Source organism: Pistacia vera, unplaced genomic scaffold (assembly GCF_008641045.1).
Source record: "Pistacia vera cultivar Batoury unplaced genomic scaffold, PisVer_v2 Contig493, whole genome shotgun sequence".
Taxonomy (NCBI): domain Eukaryota; kingdom Viridiplantae; phylum Streptophyta; class Magnoliopsida; order Sapindales; family Anacardiaceae; genus Pistacia; species Pistacia vera.
The window spans coordinates 318,871-338,517 of NW_022196327.1; the positions used below are offsets into that span (position 1 = coordinate 318,871).

At 34.6% G+C, this 19,647-nt stretch overlaps 2 protein-coding genes across 2 annotated transcripts; both read left to right on the top strand.

Moving 5' to 3' along the window:
- The first annotated feature begins 6,890 nt into the window (after window positions 1-6,890).
- Window positions 6,891-7,795, top strand: LOC116105139 (protein NRT1/ PTR FAMILY 2.13-like). The gene is made up of 2 exons (XM_031391556.1): window positions 6,891-7,219; window positions 7,295-7,795. The coding sequence occupies exons 1-2, from the start codon at window positions 7,021-7,023 to the stop codon at window positions 7,519-7,521; spliced, it is 426 nt and encodes a 141-aa protein (XP_031247416.1). The 5' UTR covers window positions 6,891-7,020; the 3' UTR covers window positions 7,522-7,795.
- A 1,119-nt stretch (window positions 7,796-8,914) lies between these two features.
- Window positions 8,915-12,272, top strand: LOC116105138 (protein NRT1/ PTR FAMILY 2.13-like). Its single transcript, XM_031391555.1, has 4 exons — window positions 8,915-9,238; window positions 9,314-9,531; window positions 10,433-11,004; window positions 11,191-12,272. Exons 1-4 carry the CDS (start codon window positions 9,040-9,042, stop codon window positions 12,071-12,073), a joined length of 1,872 nt encoding a protein of 623 aa, XP_031247415.1. The 5' UTR covers window positions 8,915-9,039; the 3' UTR covers window positions 12,074-12,272.
- The last annotated feature ends 7,375 nt before the right edge of the window (window positions 12,273-19,647 follow it).

Genomic DNA, 19,647 nt, shown 5'->3' on the forward strand with positions numbered 1-19,647 from the left:
ATTGTAATAATCAATTAAAAGGGTGTAAACGTTTTTATTTTAAAACATGTGGGTGTCTTGACCACCAAATGTTAGGAAAAGACCTGCACAAACAAAGGAGGCTGAGGATATATTTGTTTGATATGGGAGCAGAGAAAGAAATAAATAAAGGCGACCACGTGATTTGTGAATTTATGATAGTTGACAATTGAGTAGTGGTTTACGTGTCCTAAGAGATTGAGACACCTGAGAGTATATGGGAATTGATTCCATGTTTGGCAGAGCACGGCACTTTAGTGTAATAGTGTTGTGTTAAAAAGGGCATTTTCCTATGACTCCTCAAGGGAACAATTTACTTATATATTATTCAAAAGATTCACTTTACTGAATAAAATATTATTTAAATTTATATGTTAATGCATGTATTAAATGTCTGTTTAATGTGTATTAAATGTTATCTCTATAAATAAAAAGGGTTCTCTTCCTATTAAGAGAGAAGGGATTATGAAAAATTTCTTACATATTTCTCTAGCTCTTACACTGTTCTCTTGAGTAAAATCTCTTGCATACATTTCTCTTTTGCACATTTCTTTTATGTTTCTTTCATACTTTTAAATCTTCCTTCAACTTCAAGGGTATAATAATATTCTGATAATGGTAAGAATAGCAAAAAGACCTCATATATTATCTTCATTTGTGTTTCTAATGTGTTTTTATTTCCACAAGCCATTTTAGATGATGTTAAAATATGTGTGACTGTAAGTATGTATGGGATAAGAGGAGGGTCTTAACCATAGATTCGACCAATCGTCATGTTGATAGACTTCTATGTAGGTCAACTATCATAGCTTTCCACATGCATAAAGTCCATAATCTTTTGGCCCCATCTCTAAATTTAAATTAAAAAAAAAATGTTTTGTTGATGTGATAATTTGTACCAACAAGAGATACTCAATCAGCCTTGGAGGGGATCAGACAAGATGTGCACGTGATTACTAATAACCAGTAAGGTCGTTAAAATGACGTAATAAAGAAAAGAACAAAATATATTTTACAGTGGTTCGACGGTATCCATTGTCATGTTATTATATTGCAGGGTGTTACAAGGTCGAATGAGGTTACAAAGGGACGATTGCGAGATTAATGGAAGACATTTAGCTATCGCGGCCTATTCTCTCTAAAAAGATCAATGCTAATATTGGAATCCCCTAAAACAGAGACTATAGGCTCCTTTTATACTCATCTCTTCTGAAAGTGGTTTACAGTAGGTGTTATGGGGTTACTTGTATGCATAATCCCCCTAATTAGGATCTGAGTCAATAATTCTCATGCTTGTGATAGACCGAGCCATCCTAATGACAACTTAACCCATATTTATGATAGTAATCACCTTATGAATAAAGGCAAACGACAATAGAATGACATGTGAAAGGATTTTGATCATCGGGCTTTGATGTATCTTAGGGATACTCGACACAAATTTGACCGTCATGGAATTAGGCATAACATGCATAAATTGAAATAGTTTGAAAATGTTTGTTAAGAGTAAACGACATATTCCCACCCAAGGTTTGACGAAATCCCAAGTTGGTACCCCATGTTACATTTATTCCAAATTCCCACCCTTAAAGTGATGAAAAAATGTTTGATGTAACGGTAAAGGGGTAAATTGGTCATTTTACATGGGCGGCTTACATTACCAGACTGCCGCCTTTAACAGTCCTTCAACACACGTTAGCAGACGGCGTCCCCGATTTTTTTGCCCTTTTTCCAATGATTCTTCCACCAAAAATCACCATTGTCACCACCATTTGAACCTCTATCCTCCCCTCTACAAAACCATACCCTTTACAACCCCTCATCACTAGCTGATTGTCGGCCACGACAGCCGCGACATGCGACTGATTTTTGCCGGTTTCCAGCTGTTTTGAACGGCGAAAACCCCAACCACCACCACAATTTGACTCCTCGCATCCTCCCCTACAAAACCCCTAACCTTCCCAGCCACGACAACTCACCGTTTGCCGTCCACCACTTCACCAAAAAACGGCCGATAAACACGAACTCTCAGCGACGAAACGGTTGCTAGGGACATAGGGGTTTTATAGATTTGGAGACAGTGGTTGCAGTGGTGGTGTCAAATTGGATTTTCGCTGCCGGAATCGACTGAAATCCAGTGAAGAACACTGAAACCCTAAGCCTAACGACGCTGGCTATTGGAGGGGCCAATGAGTCGGGAACCAGAGGGGTTTTGGACGACAGACTACGGGGAAGGTGATGGAGGTGACCACGGGGTTCGAGGGTGTGTAGTGATCGAGGGTGTTTTTGACATAATTTGAAAATAAAATGGTAAGTTTATAATTCTACTAATTTAGGGGTTAAAACATAATTTATTAATTTAGGGTTAAGGGTATTATGGTAATTGCATCTTCTAAACCCTAAAAATTGCTAACACTGTTATTTTAAAGGTAAGAATTTAAAATAAATATAACATGAGGTATCAACTTGAGATTTTGTCAAATCTTGGATGGGAATATGTCGTTTACTCGTTTGTTAATGGAGTTGGTACATATGTTGAAAGCATGAGACGGAGGGGTGTGGTGTATGAAAGCGTATTGAGTTCAAACATAGAAGACGACAATAATAATAAATAATATCCATCAGAGTTAAAAAGCGACGTGCTGATATATATCTCCCCGACGACGTGATTCTCAATCAATAAAACTCCACCACTTAAAAAAAAAGGCAAACAAACACCCCCACTCTTGTCTGTCTTCGTGTTCATGGTTTCAATCAATCAATCAATCATCATGGAGACATGGACCATTGATGAAAACTTCAAATAGAAGTTGGGTTTTTCCCTGCATGAATGGAAATGGCCCTGATGAAGCTTTGAGAGAGAGAGAGAGAGAGAGAGAGAGAGAGGGAAAATTGTAGGGTAGTGAATTGATGGATTGGAGCATGGTTAAGTTAATTTCTTGTCATCAATTGGCTGCTGGCCTCACTATCAAACAAGGAAAATCAAAAGCAACCCCATTACATAAAAGTGATTGTCAAACCATGTCCAACTACTGAAAAAGATTTCTCTACTCAAATTAAACTAAAAAACTCTAATTACAATGGCCTAGGGTTTTTGGGACCAAGCCAATAACTGGTTTAGATTGCTACATATCATGTTTTTGTTTTTTATTACAATCAAGAAAACGAATAACTGAAGAATTAGTAAATACTAATAATTGAACACCACACAATACTCATCATGCATTGTATAAACATGAATCATGTTTCCTTCTTTATACCTCAAATCTCCCTATAGCTAGATACGTAATATGAATTACCACTGGGTGATCTGATGGTAAAAGAACAAATGTGAATTTAACATGATCTTCGAAGTTCGAGTCCCTTTGATGGTAAAAGAACAAGAGAATGATCTAATATGGTCTCTCAAGAGGAGGATTTAATATGGTCTTCCAAGTTCGAATCCTTTTGAAAGTAAAAGAGCAAGAGGATGATCTAACCTAGTCTCCCGAGTTTGAGTTCCCACGGTTGCTAATAGGGGTGACCACTAAAGCTCGTACTCGACCGATAGTTCTAAGATTCTAAAAAATTAGTAAAAGTACGTGTAAACTGACCCAGACACCTAAAAAAAAACGTAATATGTACCCACAGGTCTTGTAATTATCGACAATTATAGTAAGTTAATTTTGATAAAAAGTGTTTGTTGGTTTACAAAGAGTTATAAAAAATAGAATATTAAACAATATTTATAAATGAATTTAAAAAAAAAAATTAATTTATTAAAATTGAGACTTACGAAGAGATTTAAAAGAATATTCTAAAATAATACACATAACTATATTACAAAATTAGACCCAGAAGTGACTTAACTTAAATTGCAACGGATCAATGAAAAATACATAGCTTTCTACAAGTATTGTTAAAATATGGATTGGGCTTCCAGCAAGCCCTGAAGGCTGAAAATGCGGCATGCCTCTTGGTCCCAGGTTTCAAATTCAGCTGCTTCAGACACCGTCTTAACAATACTCACAATAGCCTCTCCTCGTATTGGTACTTAAAAAAAAATCAATTGAGCATAAAAAATTTGGCCACAAATTCGGCATTTCTATATATATGGATGCATTAGCGCTCATTTTCACACACAATCCTTTGCTCTTTTGGGTGTTTTTCTTCGATTATATTTATGCATTCAATTGAGCAACAGATTTAACGGTAGAATCACAAACCTTGTCTCATCAACGACAAACATAGATATATTTATCGACAGGGAATAATGGTGATTGTGATATTCTCCGCGGTTGTGCCACTCCTAGTTGCACTGATGAACTGAGAAACCATAGCCAATGCATATATATATGTATGTCTTTTGGGTTTGTCCTACTCTAATTCATCGAAACTTGAATTTACATTTTAACCCAATCCATGGAGGCTATGCAGCATCCCAGTCAAATGCCTGGTAAATATTATCTCAGTGTTGGCGTCTGCTATTTTGAGCTTCCTTGGAATGTTTCTTGTGCCAAAAGCCATGAGAATGGACCGACATCTTGAACTCAAATTTGAGATCCCAGCTCCTTCAGTTAATGTTGTGAAACTCATCGTTATGGTTATATTTATCCCAATCTGCGATCGTTACCTGGTGCCAACACTTGAAAGAATCATCAAACAAGAAGGTGGGAATAGTACTCTTCTCCACAGAATCGATTTACTTGGGAAATCTATTTTCTCAATCCTGTCAATTGTAGTTGCTTGTTTTATTGAAAGGATAAGAGATGGGTTTCGGCTATTAATTATTTGCATGCTAACCATAATTAATGGGGTTTCACCCATCTCAATCTTGTTGTTTTTTTTCCCCTGATCACATGAGAAGTTTTTTAAACTTTCTAGTCCTTTCACTATCTTTGTAAAAAAAACCTATGTGCAGTTCAGCAAACAAAGCTGAACATTAAATTTCTGCAGTATCATCTTTTATTCCTCTGTTCTAGTTTTCATTTCTAAAGCAACACTTTCATTCTTGTTTTCTCGTATATATATTGTGTGTATGAGACAAAGCTGAAAATACAGACGATAACAAAATCAAGCAGTTGGATTCTATACTGCATTTAGGCCTTAATTATCATTAATGTAAACTGTGGTTAATATGCAGATTCCAACAAAATGCATGGACCAACCTGCGTCTGGTTGAGATTTATTTTACGAAACAAAACTTGGATTATCCATATATACATATTACGTCCAAATTAAGGACCGTTTATCTATCTTATATAAGAAATTAATATTCTCATATATAGGCGAGTCAAATACGGCAAACATAAGTTGCAGCTCTACTGAATACATAGTTTTTGTCCAAACTCAAAATTAATTCCCTGTATCCTGTTCATTTACTCAACTTATACAGTCCAGATCGGATAATGACTTTGTGGTTCTATTCTCATAAATGTTGTTAATCTTTTTATCATCAATTCAAATTTCCACAATGAAGAAGATGAAGAAATAAGAAATTATAATAATTTCCAAGTCTTGATCAAAAATTTCTAAATGAGGGACCTCTTTTGTCTGGTGGAAATGAAAATGAAGAAGATGGTAGATTGTGAGTTAAAGAGTTGACGTTGAGCAGCACAAAGGAAGTTTGGCTTTCTGTGAAGCTGACTCCACATTGCACCACCATTTTAATTTTGTCTTTATACGATTGATTAGACATGAGTTAGGCTTCTACTTGTGTGATTCTGGTCAATTTATTCGCATGATAGATGGATTCATTAGTCAAAAAAGTATCTTCATATCATACCATACTATACTACACATTTTGTTAATACGTGAAAGGTTCTACATATATTATAAATTATAAAAAGCATACACATATAATACAAATAACTCATGCCCTTTTTGACTGAGACTTGTATTCTAAATACAGATGTATTTATATATATAATCTTTACAGAATACAGATGTTATCCATAATATCACTAACAAAAACATTCCATTCTGTCATCTATCTACAATTTGTGGAGTATAAAATTGTTATGTTTTGGGAGTATTAGTCTTTATCCAATAATTGTTTTGAAGAAAACATACATACATATACACAATAATACATACATATATATAAGACCCCTGTATCTCATCTTGTATAATAGTAGATAATTATATGTACGTTACTGGGTGTACACAGTAAATGCATAGTAATATACTATACACCATTTCCAGTGATTATCAAATGATGTGGTAAGTGGAGGAAAACAGTAAAAAGAACAAGACATTTTTGTAAAACCGTCTGCTCCAATTACAACATACTTGAAAAAAATTTAAAAGAAAGATAATTTGGAAATGGAGGCATTGGCATTGTCGGGCCCCCCCACTTCCGGTGACTAAAAGCTAACCTTCCAAATACGTAACAATCTTGTTAAGTTTTTTTGTCAGTGCATGTGGTGGAACCTTTCGAGGTGAAGCTGCTGCCTGAATTTTCACACGTCTTTACTTCTATAATGTTTCCCCGTTACTATCAGTTTGTCACCCATTCCATCGTCCCCTGCTTTCTTTATTGCATTAAAATTTTGGGTCCATCACATTTATTAATGTCTATATAATATATTAAACTTTATAAAATTGTATATATATAGCTTCCTTTTTTTTTTTTATATATATATATATATTATAAGTAACTCGAATTGATATTCGCATTTAAGTCAAATAATTGAGGTTTAGATTTAAAAAAAAAAAATGATAAAAATGATTGAATATATTCATATATCTTAAAAACTAGCAGCATAATAATGATAGTTAGATGGATAAGAAAAATAAAATATAATTTTATTGGACAAGAATAAAGGTTGATGATCGCGTGGCAGATTGGTCCTATTTCAGTATTTTCCTCCCTCGATACTGTCATATATATATATGTGTGTGCTATGGCCTGGTTTGGACAGAGATAACTAGCTTAAGAACTGAAACGCTAGCTTTTCTCACGCCTTGAAAAGAGTGGAGGATAGAGGTGAAGTAAGAAAATTCCCAAGTAGGAAAAAAATCATGGTAGCCGGGGATAAAAACGAGGCAAGCTCATTTTCCTTATACTGTCTGACAAAATGTTTTCAAAAACCAGTAACGTCCACCCTTGCAGAGAAGGGACAAGATCAGCCGGAAGGAATGCATGGCAAGGGTTTGTCAGATTCAAAGAAAGTAACACAGAAGAAGCCTGGAGGATGGAAATCCATGCCTTTCATCTTAGGTAATTCTCTAACTCTCTCTTTTTTGCCATTATAGCTAGAGAATTGTTGTTTTGCTGACTAAAACTGATGTGCAGGAAATGAAACATTTGAGAGGTTAGCAACGTTTGGATTGCTGGCCAATTTTACAGTTTATTTGGTGAAACAGCTTTCTCTGGAGCAGGTTGTGGCTGTAAACATTATGAATATCTGGTCGGGTATTACTAATTTTGCACCTCTGCTTGGTGCCTTTGTCTCCGATGCCTATGTCGGCAGATTTAAAACTATTGCTTTTTCCTCCTTTGCATCTCTACTGGTAAATTAACTTTCTTTCTTCTTCACAAATTACCTCATCATCATCTCTAAATTTCATGTTCTACATATTAAAAACCAGAGCTTCAGTGAAAAGCCTTAATTAATTAATGAGACAAGAGAAAAAACTTTGTTCCCATCTATCTGAGTAGGCGAACCTCACAATTATGTGGTCTGTAAAAGATGCATGTGGTCTGAGAGAAATGGTTTTACCTTTCATTTCTGATTTGTTGTACACGTAGTGGATAACAAAGCTGCAGCCGGTTTCTAGGCCTGTTTTGGAATGACCTGGCTTGTCAANACTACACATTTTGTTAATACGTGAAAGGTTCGACATATATTATAAATTATAAAAAGCATACACATATAATACAAATAACTCATGCCCTTTTTGACTGAGACTTGTATTCTAAATACAGATGTATTTATATATATAATCTTTACAGAATACAGATGTTATCCATAAAATCACTAACAAAAACATTCCATTCTGTCATCTATCTACAATTTGTGGAGTATAAAATTGTTATGTTTTGGGAGTATTAGTCTTTATCCAATAATTGTTTTGAAGAAAACATACATACATATACACAATAATACATACATATATATAAGACCCCTGTATCTCATCTTGTATAATAGTAGATAATTATATGTACGTTACTGGGTGTACACAGTACATGCATAGTAATATACCATACATCATTTCCAGTGATTAGCAAATAATGTGGTAAGTGGAGGAAAACAGTAAAAAGAACAAGACATTTTTGTAAAACCGTCTGCTCCAATTACAACATACTTGAAAAAAATTTAAAAGAAAGATAATTTGGAAATGGAGGCATTGGCATTGTCGGGCCCCCCCACTTCCGGTGACTAAAAGCTAACCTTCCAAATACGTAACAATCTTGTTAAGTTTTTTTGTCAGTGCATGTGGTGGAACCTTTCGAGGTGAAGCTGCTGCCTGAATTTTCACACGTCTTTACTTCTATAATGTTTCCCCGTTACTATCAGTTTGTCACCCATTCCATCGTCCCCTGCTTTCTTTATTGCATTAAAATTTTGGGTCCATCACATTTATTAATGTCTATATAATATATTAAACTTTATAAAATTGTATATATATAGCTTCCTTTTTTTTTTTTATATATATATATATATTATAAGTAACTCGAATTGATATTCGCATTTAAGTCAAATAATTGAGGTTTAGATTTAAAAAAAAAAAATGATAAAAATGATTGAATATATTCATATATCTTAAAAACTAGCAGCATAATAATGATAGTTAGATGGATAAGAAAAATAAAATATAATTTTATTGGACAAGAATAAAGGTTGATGATCGCGTGGCAGATTGGTCCTATTTCAGTATTTTCCTCCCTCGATACTGTCATATATATATATGTGTGTGCTATGGCCTGGTTTGGACAGAGATAACTAGCTTAAGAACTGAAACGCTAGCTTTTCTCACGCCTTGAAAAGAGTGGAGGATAGAGGTGAAGTAAGAAAATTCCCAAGTAGGAAAAAAATCATGGTAGCCGGGGATAAAAACGAGGCAAGCTCATTTTCCTTATACTGTCTGACAAAATGTTTTCAAAAACCAGTAACGTCCACCCTTGCAGAGAAGGGACAAGATCAGCCGGAAGGAATGCATGGCAAGGGTTTGTCAGATTCAAAGAAAGTAACACAGAAGAAGCCTGGAGGATGGAAATCCATGCCTTTCATCTTAGGTAATTCTCTAACTCTCTCTTTTTTGCCATTATAGCTAGAGAATTGTTGTTTTGCTGACTAAAACTGATGTGCAGGAAATGAAACATTTGAGAGGTTAGCAACGTTTGGATTGCTGGCCAATTTTACAGTTTATTTGGTGAAACAGCTTTCTCTGGAGCAGGTTGTGGCTGTAAACATTATGAATATCTGGTCGGGTATTACTAATTTTGCACCTCTGCTTGGTGCCTTTGTCTCCGATGCCTATGTCGGCAGATTTAAAACTATTGCTTTTTCCTCCTTTGCATCTCTACTGGTAAATTAACTTTCTTTCTTCTTCACAAATTACCTCATCATCATCTCTAAATTTCATGTTCTACATATTAAAAACCAGAGCTTCAGTGAAAAGCCTTAATTAATTAATGAGACAAGAGAAAAAACTTTGTTCCCATCTATCTGAGTAGGCGAACCTCACAATTATGTGGTCTGTAAAAGATGCATGTGGTCTGAGAGAAATGGTTTTACCTTTCATTTCTGATTTGTTGTACACGTAGTGGATAACAAAGCTGCAGCCGGTTTCTAGGCCTGTTTTGGAATGACCTGGCTTGTTAATTTGTTCGATATATGTATATTTTAATAATATGGCGACGACACCAATCATATAGTTTCTTTTGGTACAAATTATTAACTCTGCATGTGAATCATACGTCACACCTAAAATTTGCTCGACAAGGGTCCCAAAACAGTCTATCACAGTCAAAGTTTTTTTTTTTAATTTTTATTTCCGGTCTTTTTAAGATAATATAGAAAGAAAATCTCTTAATTTCTAATGAATTCCATTAGTTTGATCCACTTCGTCTAGTATGCATACATCAGTTACTTGTAATAAGAAAGAATAACCGATCGAGACTTCTAAACTATTTAATTAATGGTTTTTTCCCCCAAGAGAACTTTGACGTTTACCCTTTTTGTCATGTACATGAGTACATCTGTTTCGCAGCCACCTGAATTTAATATTAATGACAACCTCATTTTTTTTCATTTATTTGTCTGAATTTCGCCTTCTCCTGTGCTTTGATTATGTAATTATAATATACAATTCAATCGCTTGCTCATTTTAAGCAACAAATGATAAACTATTGACTAATCTTTTGTCATTTCTTTAAACAAGAAGATTAAAATATAGCGGTGATGATCTGTAATTTGACTATTGTCAGGGAATGATGACGGTGACGTTAACCGCATGGTTGCCACAGCTGCATCCTCCGAAATGCAACGCCGGACAACAATCTCTCGGTCAATGCAAAAGTGCTAGCAAAACTCAACTGGGTGTTCTCCTAATGGGTCTTTGCTTTTTATCAATCGGCACCGGTGGAATTAGGCCCTGCAGCATTCCATTTGGTGTCGATCAGTTTGATCCAACCACTGAAGAAGGTGTTAAAGGAATTACTAGCTTCTTTAATTGGTATTACACTACATTTACAGTGGTTATTTTGTTCACTCTAACTGTGGTGGTTTATATTCAAACCTCGGTGAGTTGGGTATTGGGATTTGGAATTCCTACCATACTCATGGTGTGTTCAATCGTTCTATTTTTCATTGGAACAAAACTTTATGTATATGTCGAACCAGAAGGCAGCATCTTTTCAGGCATTGCACAAGTGCTTGTTTCAGCCTATAAGAAACGAAAACTTAAGGTTCCAGAAGGAGAGTTTGATGAGATTGATTTCTACGATCCTCCATTAAAAGCCACAGTTTTGTCAAAGCTACCTCTCACCAACCAGTTCAGGTGACAAATTCCTATTACGAAATATCTGTTTTATTATATTGTTAAATTGATTGCTGAAGTATTTACCTACTTCCTTAATATCTTAGGATATGAATGGAAAGAGACTTTGATGTTACATGTATTCAATTTGCATGGTTATTGTAGCAATTAATTAATTCTACTTGTCATTTGATATTTTCTGATCAGATTCTTAAACAAAGCCGCTATGATAGTGGACGATAAGGAACTTAATAGTGATGGATCTCCCACTAATCATTGGAGGCTCTGCAGCATCCAACAAGTAGAAGAAGTCAAGTGCCTAATAAAGATCATCCCCATATGGGCTTCTGGAATTATTTGCTTCACTTCCATTACACAACAAGGAACTTTCACCGTGTTACAAGCCTTGAAAATGGACAGGCACCTTGGACCCAATTTTCAAATCCCTGCAGGCTCTATCTCCATCATATCCATGCTGACTATAGGAATTTGGCTCCCAATCTATGATCGCCTAATAGTCCCATCTCTCCGTAAAGTCACCAAACATGATGGAGGTATCACTCTTCTGCAAAGAATCGGAATTGGGATCGTATTTTCAGTTCTATCAATGGTAGTCGCAGGACTAATCGAAAAAGAGAGAAGGGCTGCAGCCAATTCGCATCCAAACCCACTTGGCATTGCCCCCGTGTCTGTTATGTGGCTAGCTCCTCAACTTATACTAATGGGATTCTGTGAAGCGTTCAATATAATCGGACAGATTGAATTCTTCAATCAACAGTTCCCCGATCACATGAGAAGTATAGCCAATTCTCTTATTTCCTGTTCCTTTGGAGGCGCAAGTTACTTGAGTAGCTTGCTGGTCACCGTAGTGCATGCAGTCACGGGAAGCCATAGCCACCCGGATTGGTTGACTAATGACATTAATGCAGGGAGATTAGATTATTTCTACTATGTTATTGCCGGGATGGGAGTCGTTAACTTTATCTATTTTCTCTACTGTGCACATCGGTATCGTTACAAAGGTAGTGTCCAAGTAGAGGATCAAAAAACCTTCCATGATCTTGAGTTGGTTCAATCAACCACGAAGTGAGAGAAATTAAATATTAAATAATGTAGCTTGCAGCTAGTAATAATATATAGAAACGTTGGAGAAGAATCTAAATAGGATAGTGTTTATTTCAGTCGTTATCTATTTGTTTTAGCTCTTCTATGAGACATTGAATAAGAGATATACATATGTAAAAAAGATATTTGCGCAATATAATATATTGAGCTGCCTTTTATGTCAATGAATTGTTGGATCATGAGTATGGAGTGCATTGGAAACTGAAAAATGAAAATTGATAAACCACAAAATAGACACAACAACTAGATCTCTGCTGCATCATGAAATTAATACTTTTCAAAATTAAAGCGCAAAACCTTGTGATCAAATAAGTGGGCATGAAGTAGTATTCGAGTTTGTGGTGTAGAAGAGAGACTAGGTTATGTTACCCATGCACCGACTGAAGATGGCTTGTTTGGAGGTTTCTCTTTGTATTTGATGACGATGCGTACTGCTTAAAAATTATAGATGCTTATCTCGTGGTCATCCTTGCTGCTTCTTCTCTGCCATGCGCTGCATCGGAGTTTCTGGTTAACCATGACAAGTAAATTTTGGTTTCATCTGCCTTTCTCTTTTCACACACTTGATATTTTCCCCCTTTTTTGAGGACAGCTATCTTTACTTTAGCCTGCATGCGCACACCTAATTAAGCATTAAGCATAGTTAATATTCTCAAAATTTTAAGTTCACATATAGATATATTTTTTTTCGTCTTCATCTGAGGTCTTTTTCAAGTCTTAATCGAGATTAGTTGTGCAATTAAATACTGGAACAGGTAAGCATTAGCATATCTATAATAGATCCTTTGAAAACTGCGTTTTCGTTCTTCTGTTGAATTATATGACTAAGAGAGAACAAATTTGAAACGTCGTTTCGCCTTTCACCATCAAATAATCATATATGATCAGCATCACATCTACCTCAGAATCTAATTAAAATTTATCACATCATTGTCAATATAAATTTAATATAGGTAATACGTCTGTTTGTTAAGAGTTTTGAGCTTCAATTCTGAGGATAAACACAAAATTTAATTAATTAAGGTGGGTTTAGACTATATATAACATCATTAATGGAATTAACAGTTGAAACAGATCGCTTATGCTATTCAGTAATTGGGCAAAATGAAGTGCCTCCAAAGATAATATTCATAGTATATAATGATAACAATATCCACAATCTGTAGATACATATCTGAATTTCAGAAAGTGCAGGTTGCTGTGATTGAAACCTCACTGATATACATGAATCATAAAGTGATGAATGACTAAGAATGGCATACGGATAAGTTAATTGTTATCCTCATCTTTCAGAATGACCTGCACTGAAATTTTTGCCACTGTTATTTGCCTTTCCATTGATGTACGAACTAGTAACTCAATAGTGGGGTGTCTGTACTCTAATTTTCTCAATACATTTTCATTGAATATATAAAGATTCCAAATCACTTGCTGAAATTTCTTCAACCAGTTTATCATATCATCGATATATAAATATATATTGATCTGAACCACACACTCTCTGTTACTTGGACCACCCATTGAGAAGTCGCAAATATGAACAGACTTGTCACTGTTTGTAATTTGGTGTGGATGAATGTGTTTAAATTTGCAGTTGATATCTAGAGTATACTTATCAAATATCACCAATTCATGGTACCAGTGAGCTATAAAATATCGCATGCACGATTGATACTTAGTGGAATATGCATGTTTTGCAACATAAATTCAAACTAGAACTCATTGAATACTATTGTTTTTCAGGTTTTGATTTGATGTGTTGAAAAATTCTGCTTCTTTTTCTTTATAATGAGGATTTGGCATGATGTGATACCAAATTGGGTATGCATGAGATAGGTTTACGCATGTGGGATGAGAAAAAGGAAAGAGGTTGATATGATTGATAAATGGATGGTCTGAATATATATAATGTAGTTGGACCTGGGTTCAGTTAGGTAAGTGGGGAAGATTGCAGGTGTTGTAGTTATGGTGGAAGAGATCTAGAGATATTTTTGGTGGGTGATTAGGATGCTAGACGTCCACTGTGGAAAAAGTGAACGAGCCCAAGTTGGAATTGTATACTATGATTCGTGTTGGGAATGGGTTTGTGGAAAGTAAAATCAAAATTAAAGTAATTAAGCCCACCGCCCTAACCTCTAATACTAGACTTAATGAATACTTTTCTGATTATGTTAATGTTACGGGAAAAATGCTCTTTTATGCACCAAAATGAAAACGAAAAGGTTAGGATTAACAGCTAACCACGTGGATTAGGATTTGATATGACATCATCGACTACCAAATTATTATCATCTTTTTTCATTTTTTTAGCCTTTGTTGATAACTTCGATAAAGATGCCAACCCACTAGCTGGGTTCGCACTCTTTGATGACTGGGCCTCTAAACTAATTCTATTATATTATTAATTAATTCGATATAATACAAACTTTATAGATTATTATTTAGAGTGTGTTTGTTTTATTATTTTAGATATGATTTTTGAAAAAGTTAGAATTTGGTTGTTATTATAATATAGGATTTAAAAATTAATAAAAACATCCCTTTAAGTTTGTTATTTTAGCTAAACACCCCTATAATAAAATATTAAAAATTAACAAAAACACCCTCATCGACCTATTAAATGCCAACAGCCCGCCACCACCTTTGTAGGGTGGCCGAAGTCACCGTATCGATACACGATCAGCTATATTTGGCCACTCATGCGTCGATATGGCCTTTTCTAACCGGACACACTGTGGATCTGACTGAAAAATGTCAAATCCATGACCAGATCTAACTATTAATAGCCAGATCTGGCCACGTTTGGTCTTCAACGACATCCAAAGATATGGCCATCGTTGATGGATATGGCCGTTGTTGATGACCAGCTACAGCTAAAGATCTATTCGTCAACGGCTAAATATTTGGCCGTAGATCTGGCTTTTTCAACCAGATGGTGGATCTGGCTGAAAAATCTATATTGGCGCACTACTGGCCAGATCTAGCCGGTAGTGCGCCATTATACCAGATTTTGGCCACCTTTCGGCGATGGTGGCTGGAATCTAGCAAATGTGGGTGGGTGGGTGGGGGTATTTTCGTTAATTTCTAAACTTTTTTGGGGGATGTTTAGTTAAATTAACAAACCTAGGGGCTTTAAAATCGTTGAATAAAATAGAATAGGATTTTCGGAATAGGGAAACAAATGCGTACTTTGGGTAGGGCTGTGCAAAGCCGGGTACCCGAACCGGTTTTGCCCGAAAAACCAGGTACCCCAAAAAGAATACCCGCAAACCGAACCGCTTTTAAGGGTATCCGAATTTTTGGGTACTCGAATATTCGGGTCAAAACCGGATACCCGGTTTATGACCCGAATTTGAATATTTTTGCATGAATTTTAATTTTTTACATTTCAAATTTCAATTTGTGAATACAATTTCTTCCATATACTAAATCAACTTTTAATTTAATAACTTAAATACTTAAGATTTGGGGTTTTTGCCTCTTGCTCTTTGAAAGTTAAAGGAAAAAAGGTTTAAAAACTAGGTTTTTTATTTTTTTTTAATTTTATTTCTTAATAAACCGAGTACCGGGTACCCGGTTCTCTTAAAATGAATAACCGATACCAGAACCGAAAATTAGGATATCACTTAGTAAATACCCAAAAATTCAGGATCGGTTCAGTTCAGTTAACGGTTTTTTTTGCACACCCCTAACTTTGGGTAGCATATGAATATGATAGTGCAAAAATAATGAAACAAACAGGCAATTGTTCTTGACTTGAGTCTCAAATGTCACAACAATTTTTAGGAAGTATTAATAAAAACATCTTGATTAGGATTTTTTTTTAAAGATATTTATAGAAAGATTGTAAATATTTTTAGGAGTAAACGACATGTTCCCACCCAAGGTTTAACGAAATGACAGGTTGATACCTTTGGTTTCATTTATTTTAGATTTCTACCCTTAAAGTAACATCGTTAATTTGGGGGTAATGGGGTTGACTTTTGGGCAGTAGCTAGGTGAGGACTTTAATCAAGCAGGTTAAGGACACTAATTTGGGTTTCGATTTTCGGCGATTGTGGAGTCACCAATGGCCAAAAAACACATAACAACAATCAACTGATGGTGGAGAAGCTGGTAGTGAAGTCTAGAGAGGTCGATTGTACCCAAATCGATCGGAAAAAGCTTGAGAAGTAACCCAATCTCACAAGGTGGCGAGAATGGACTTCGAAATCGGCTAGAAAAAGCCAAAAACCGTCAGCTTGGACATTGCTAACGTAAGCCTATCTCTACTAAAGAAAGCTAAAGTGCGCCACACTTAGAGCTGGTGATGGCCGTGCTGGCCCATGTGCCGACACAACCCACCTTAAAGTAGCCCAACATGGGTTGCCACAACACGAAAATTTTGGTGCCATGCCAAGGCCCACAATAATGTGGGTTGTGCCAGGGCCTTAAAAAAAGGCACGCGAGCGAGTTTAACAGATATTTCACTTTTTTTTTAATTTTTTAATTTTCCCTATAAATACCCTATTATTTTACTTATTTTTTCACGCTCCAATTCCAATCCTCATTTTCCTTTCTCTCTCAACTCTCAACTCTCAAGCTCTCATAATCTCTCTCAAATTCTCAATTTTTTTTGGTTAAATTTATTTTTAATTTTTAGTCAAATTTCAAATGGATCCAAATTCAAATAAATTTAATCCTTTTAACTATTTTCATAACGAGTCATCATCACAATAACCACAAAATATATCACAGTCACAACTGCCACCCCTAGAAAAGAAAAAGAAAGCAAAAGTCAATGGTTTGAGAGCATATTATTTAAATACAAGAAATAGTTCGTGGTGAAATTATGCGACGTGCAAAGATTGTGGTTCTAGTTTGGCCGGTGCGAGTACAGGTGGCACTGGGCATCTCCAGAGGCATATAAACGAGTATTGCAAAAAAATGCCACAACATTTAAAAGGGCAACAACAAATTTCATTTATAGTGCACCTACACTGGCATGTGATTCATTTGCTACTCAATCAAATACTATGATGGGCGAGATTTACAGCTTCATATATAGTCAACAAAACATAAAAGACTATATGGCCAGGTATGTTGTCGCAACCGATCAACCTTTTTCATATGGTGATGATCCAATTTTAAAATGGTATATGCAAAGTAGTGTACAACCTGCTTTTAAGAGAGTTCCTATAAATACTTTAAAAACTGATATTTTTATAATTTACAATTAAAAATACACTTGGTAAATTTAATAGAGTTATTTCATTTACTTCTAATTTATGGACGACCACTAACCAAGATTTAAGATATATTTGTGCAAAGTGTCATTTTATTAATTTAGATTTGTAACTAAAAAAGAAATTTCTTGCATTTCGTGTGTTAGAATATCCACATACTGGCGAACTATTTATGAAGAATTACCTAAACTTTTTAGTGAATATGAAATAAATGATAAGTTTTTTTCTATCACATTTAATAATGCATCATCAAATGGTAGAGTTATTGGTTTTTTGTCAAAACAATTAAATCCACCTTATGACGGTCAATTATTTCATATTAGATGTGTTTGTCACATAATAAATTTAATTGCACAAGATTGATTAAAATCAATTGAAAATGAAATATTTTTAATTAGGCATGCAATTACATTTATTTCATCATCTCCTTCACATTTACAATAATACCATAGTTTGTGTAAGCAAATAGGGTTAGAAAAGAAAAAATTGAAAACTGATGTTAGGACTCGTTGGAACTCTACATATTTAATGTTAAAATCTTGTGAATCATATGAAAATGCTATTACACAATTTTTTTAATACAAAACAACATTATCATCAATTGACTAAAAATCATTGGGAACTTGGTTTTTCCTTAATGAATATTTTAGAACCTTTAAATAATGCTACTGAACAATATTCTGTTATTTATTATCCTACAACTTATTTACTTATATAGTATAATGGAAATTAGTTTTATTTTTAAAGAATATAGAAATCACGCAGTTTTTGGAGATATTGCAAAAAAAAAAAAAAAAAATGTGGAAAATATTGGGAAAAAATGCCTATAATGTTTGCTTTGGCTATTGTAATAGATCCTAAGGTACAAGTGTAAATTATCAAGAGTAAATAATATGATAAAAGAAATTTCAGCAAATCTAGAGACCTCTTTAAAAATTTGTTTAGATAAATCATGTTAGAGCTTTATTACTTCAAATGTATTCAAATTATGAAGTCAAATATGGAAACACGACAAATATACAACCACCATCAAGTTCAAGTTCCTTTAGAGGTAAAGAACGTATTTGGTCTATCATCACTGAAGGTAAACAACTGGTAGGTGCAAGCTCTAGTGAAATCATAAATTATTTAACCATAGATTATTTGGTTGAAATTATGACTCAAAATGAAAGCACATCAAGATACTTATCATATATTTTCCGCCATCGCACGTGATTTACTAACACCACTAGTTTCTACTATAGCATCAGAATCAACTTTTATTCAGGTGGATGTAGATCAAGTTTACATTTATTGTTGTTGAAACTCTTATGTGTATGAAAGATTGGGTGACAGCAGATTTCAAGCTTCAAAATCGTGTTGTTGAAGATATATTTGAAGATTTTAAGAATTTAAAAATTAATGAAAATGAAGATGTATGACATTTTTTTGATCATTTACTTTGAATATTTGTAAACTAGAATCAAAGTTGAGATAATTGTATTGTATTTGTATACTTATATTTCTAATGGAGATGTAAATGATTGATCAATCATTTACTTTGAATATTTAATTTTTAATATTTGTAAACTAGAATATTATAAATTAAATATAAAATTTTTTTTTGATTGATCACAAAATTTTATAAATATTAAAAAAAAAATTGTGGGCCAACCCACGTGCTAGGCCCACGGTACACTATATAGCGGGTTGTGCCATGCGCCTTCAGATTTGGTGGGCTAGCACGACGCGATAAAGGCACAGATTTTTGGAGGCCTTGGCACGGCACAGCACGACACGACTCACCACCAGCTTTGGCGCTCACGCAACAATATATATGACTATTTTATCAAACGATGTTATTTTAAGAGTAGGAATCTGGAATAAATGAAACCAAAGGTACCAACTTCTCATTTTGCTAAACCTCAGGCGAGAACATGTTGTTTACTCATATTTTTAGAGGGTTTTATGATATTTTTAAAGGGTTTTTGGTAATTTTAGGATGGTATATAATAGCTTTCAAATCATTTGGTGCTTGAGAATTAGTTATGTCTAAGATTATAAATTGAATGAATAAGGATGAATGATTTAACAAATAAACTTGTTTTATTATATCAATTTATATTGAAAGCAAATAACTGCAGTTGAATGGAGTTAGCATTTGGGGGTGTCACTGATATATTTTTCAAATAGAGCCAGTGTACTTTGATTAAAATGTCATCCGTAAATTTTGAATAAATCTCAAGTGGTAATTGATTTATGCCCCTGCCTGGCTGCCCCTCAACATGTCATATGGTAGTTGGAAGGGTTTCAAGGGGCATTTTATTAAAAGACC

Bases quoted from the DNA above. Each gene is read 5' to 3' on its own strand.
- LOC116105139 (XM_031391556.1), top strand. From the start codon at position 7,021: ATGGTAGCCGGGGATAAAAACGAGGCAAGCTCATTTTCCTTATACTGT. The intron at 7,220-7,294 runs GTAATTCTCTAA...ACTGATGTGCAG, and splicing joins ATCCATGCCTTTCATCTTAG to GAAATGAAACATTTGAGAGG.
- LOC116105138 (XM_031391555.1), top strand. From the start codon at position 9,040: ATGGTAGCCGGGGATAAAAACGAGGCAAGCTCATTTTCCTTATACTGT. The intron at 9,239-9,313 runs GTAATTCTCTAA...ACTGATGTGCAG, and splicing joins ATCCATGCCTTTCATCTTAG to GAAATGAAACATTTGAGAGG. The intron at 9,532-10,432 runs GTAAATTAACTT...GACTATTGTCAG, and splicing joins CCTCCTTTGCATCTCTACTG to GGAATGATGACGGTGACGTT.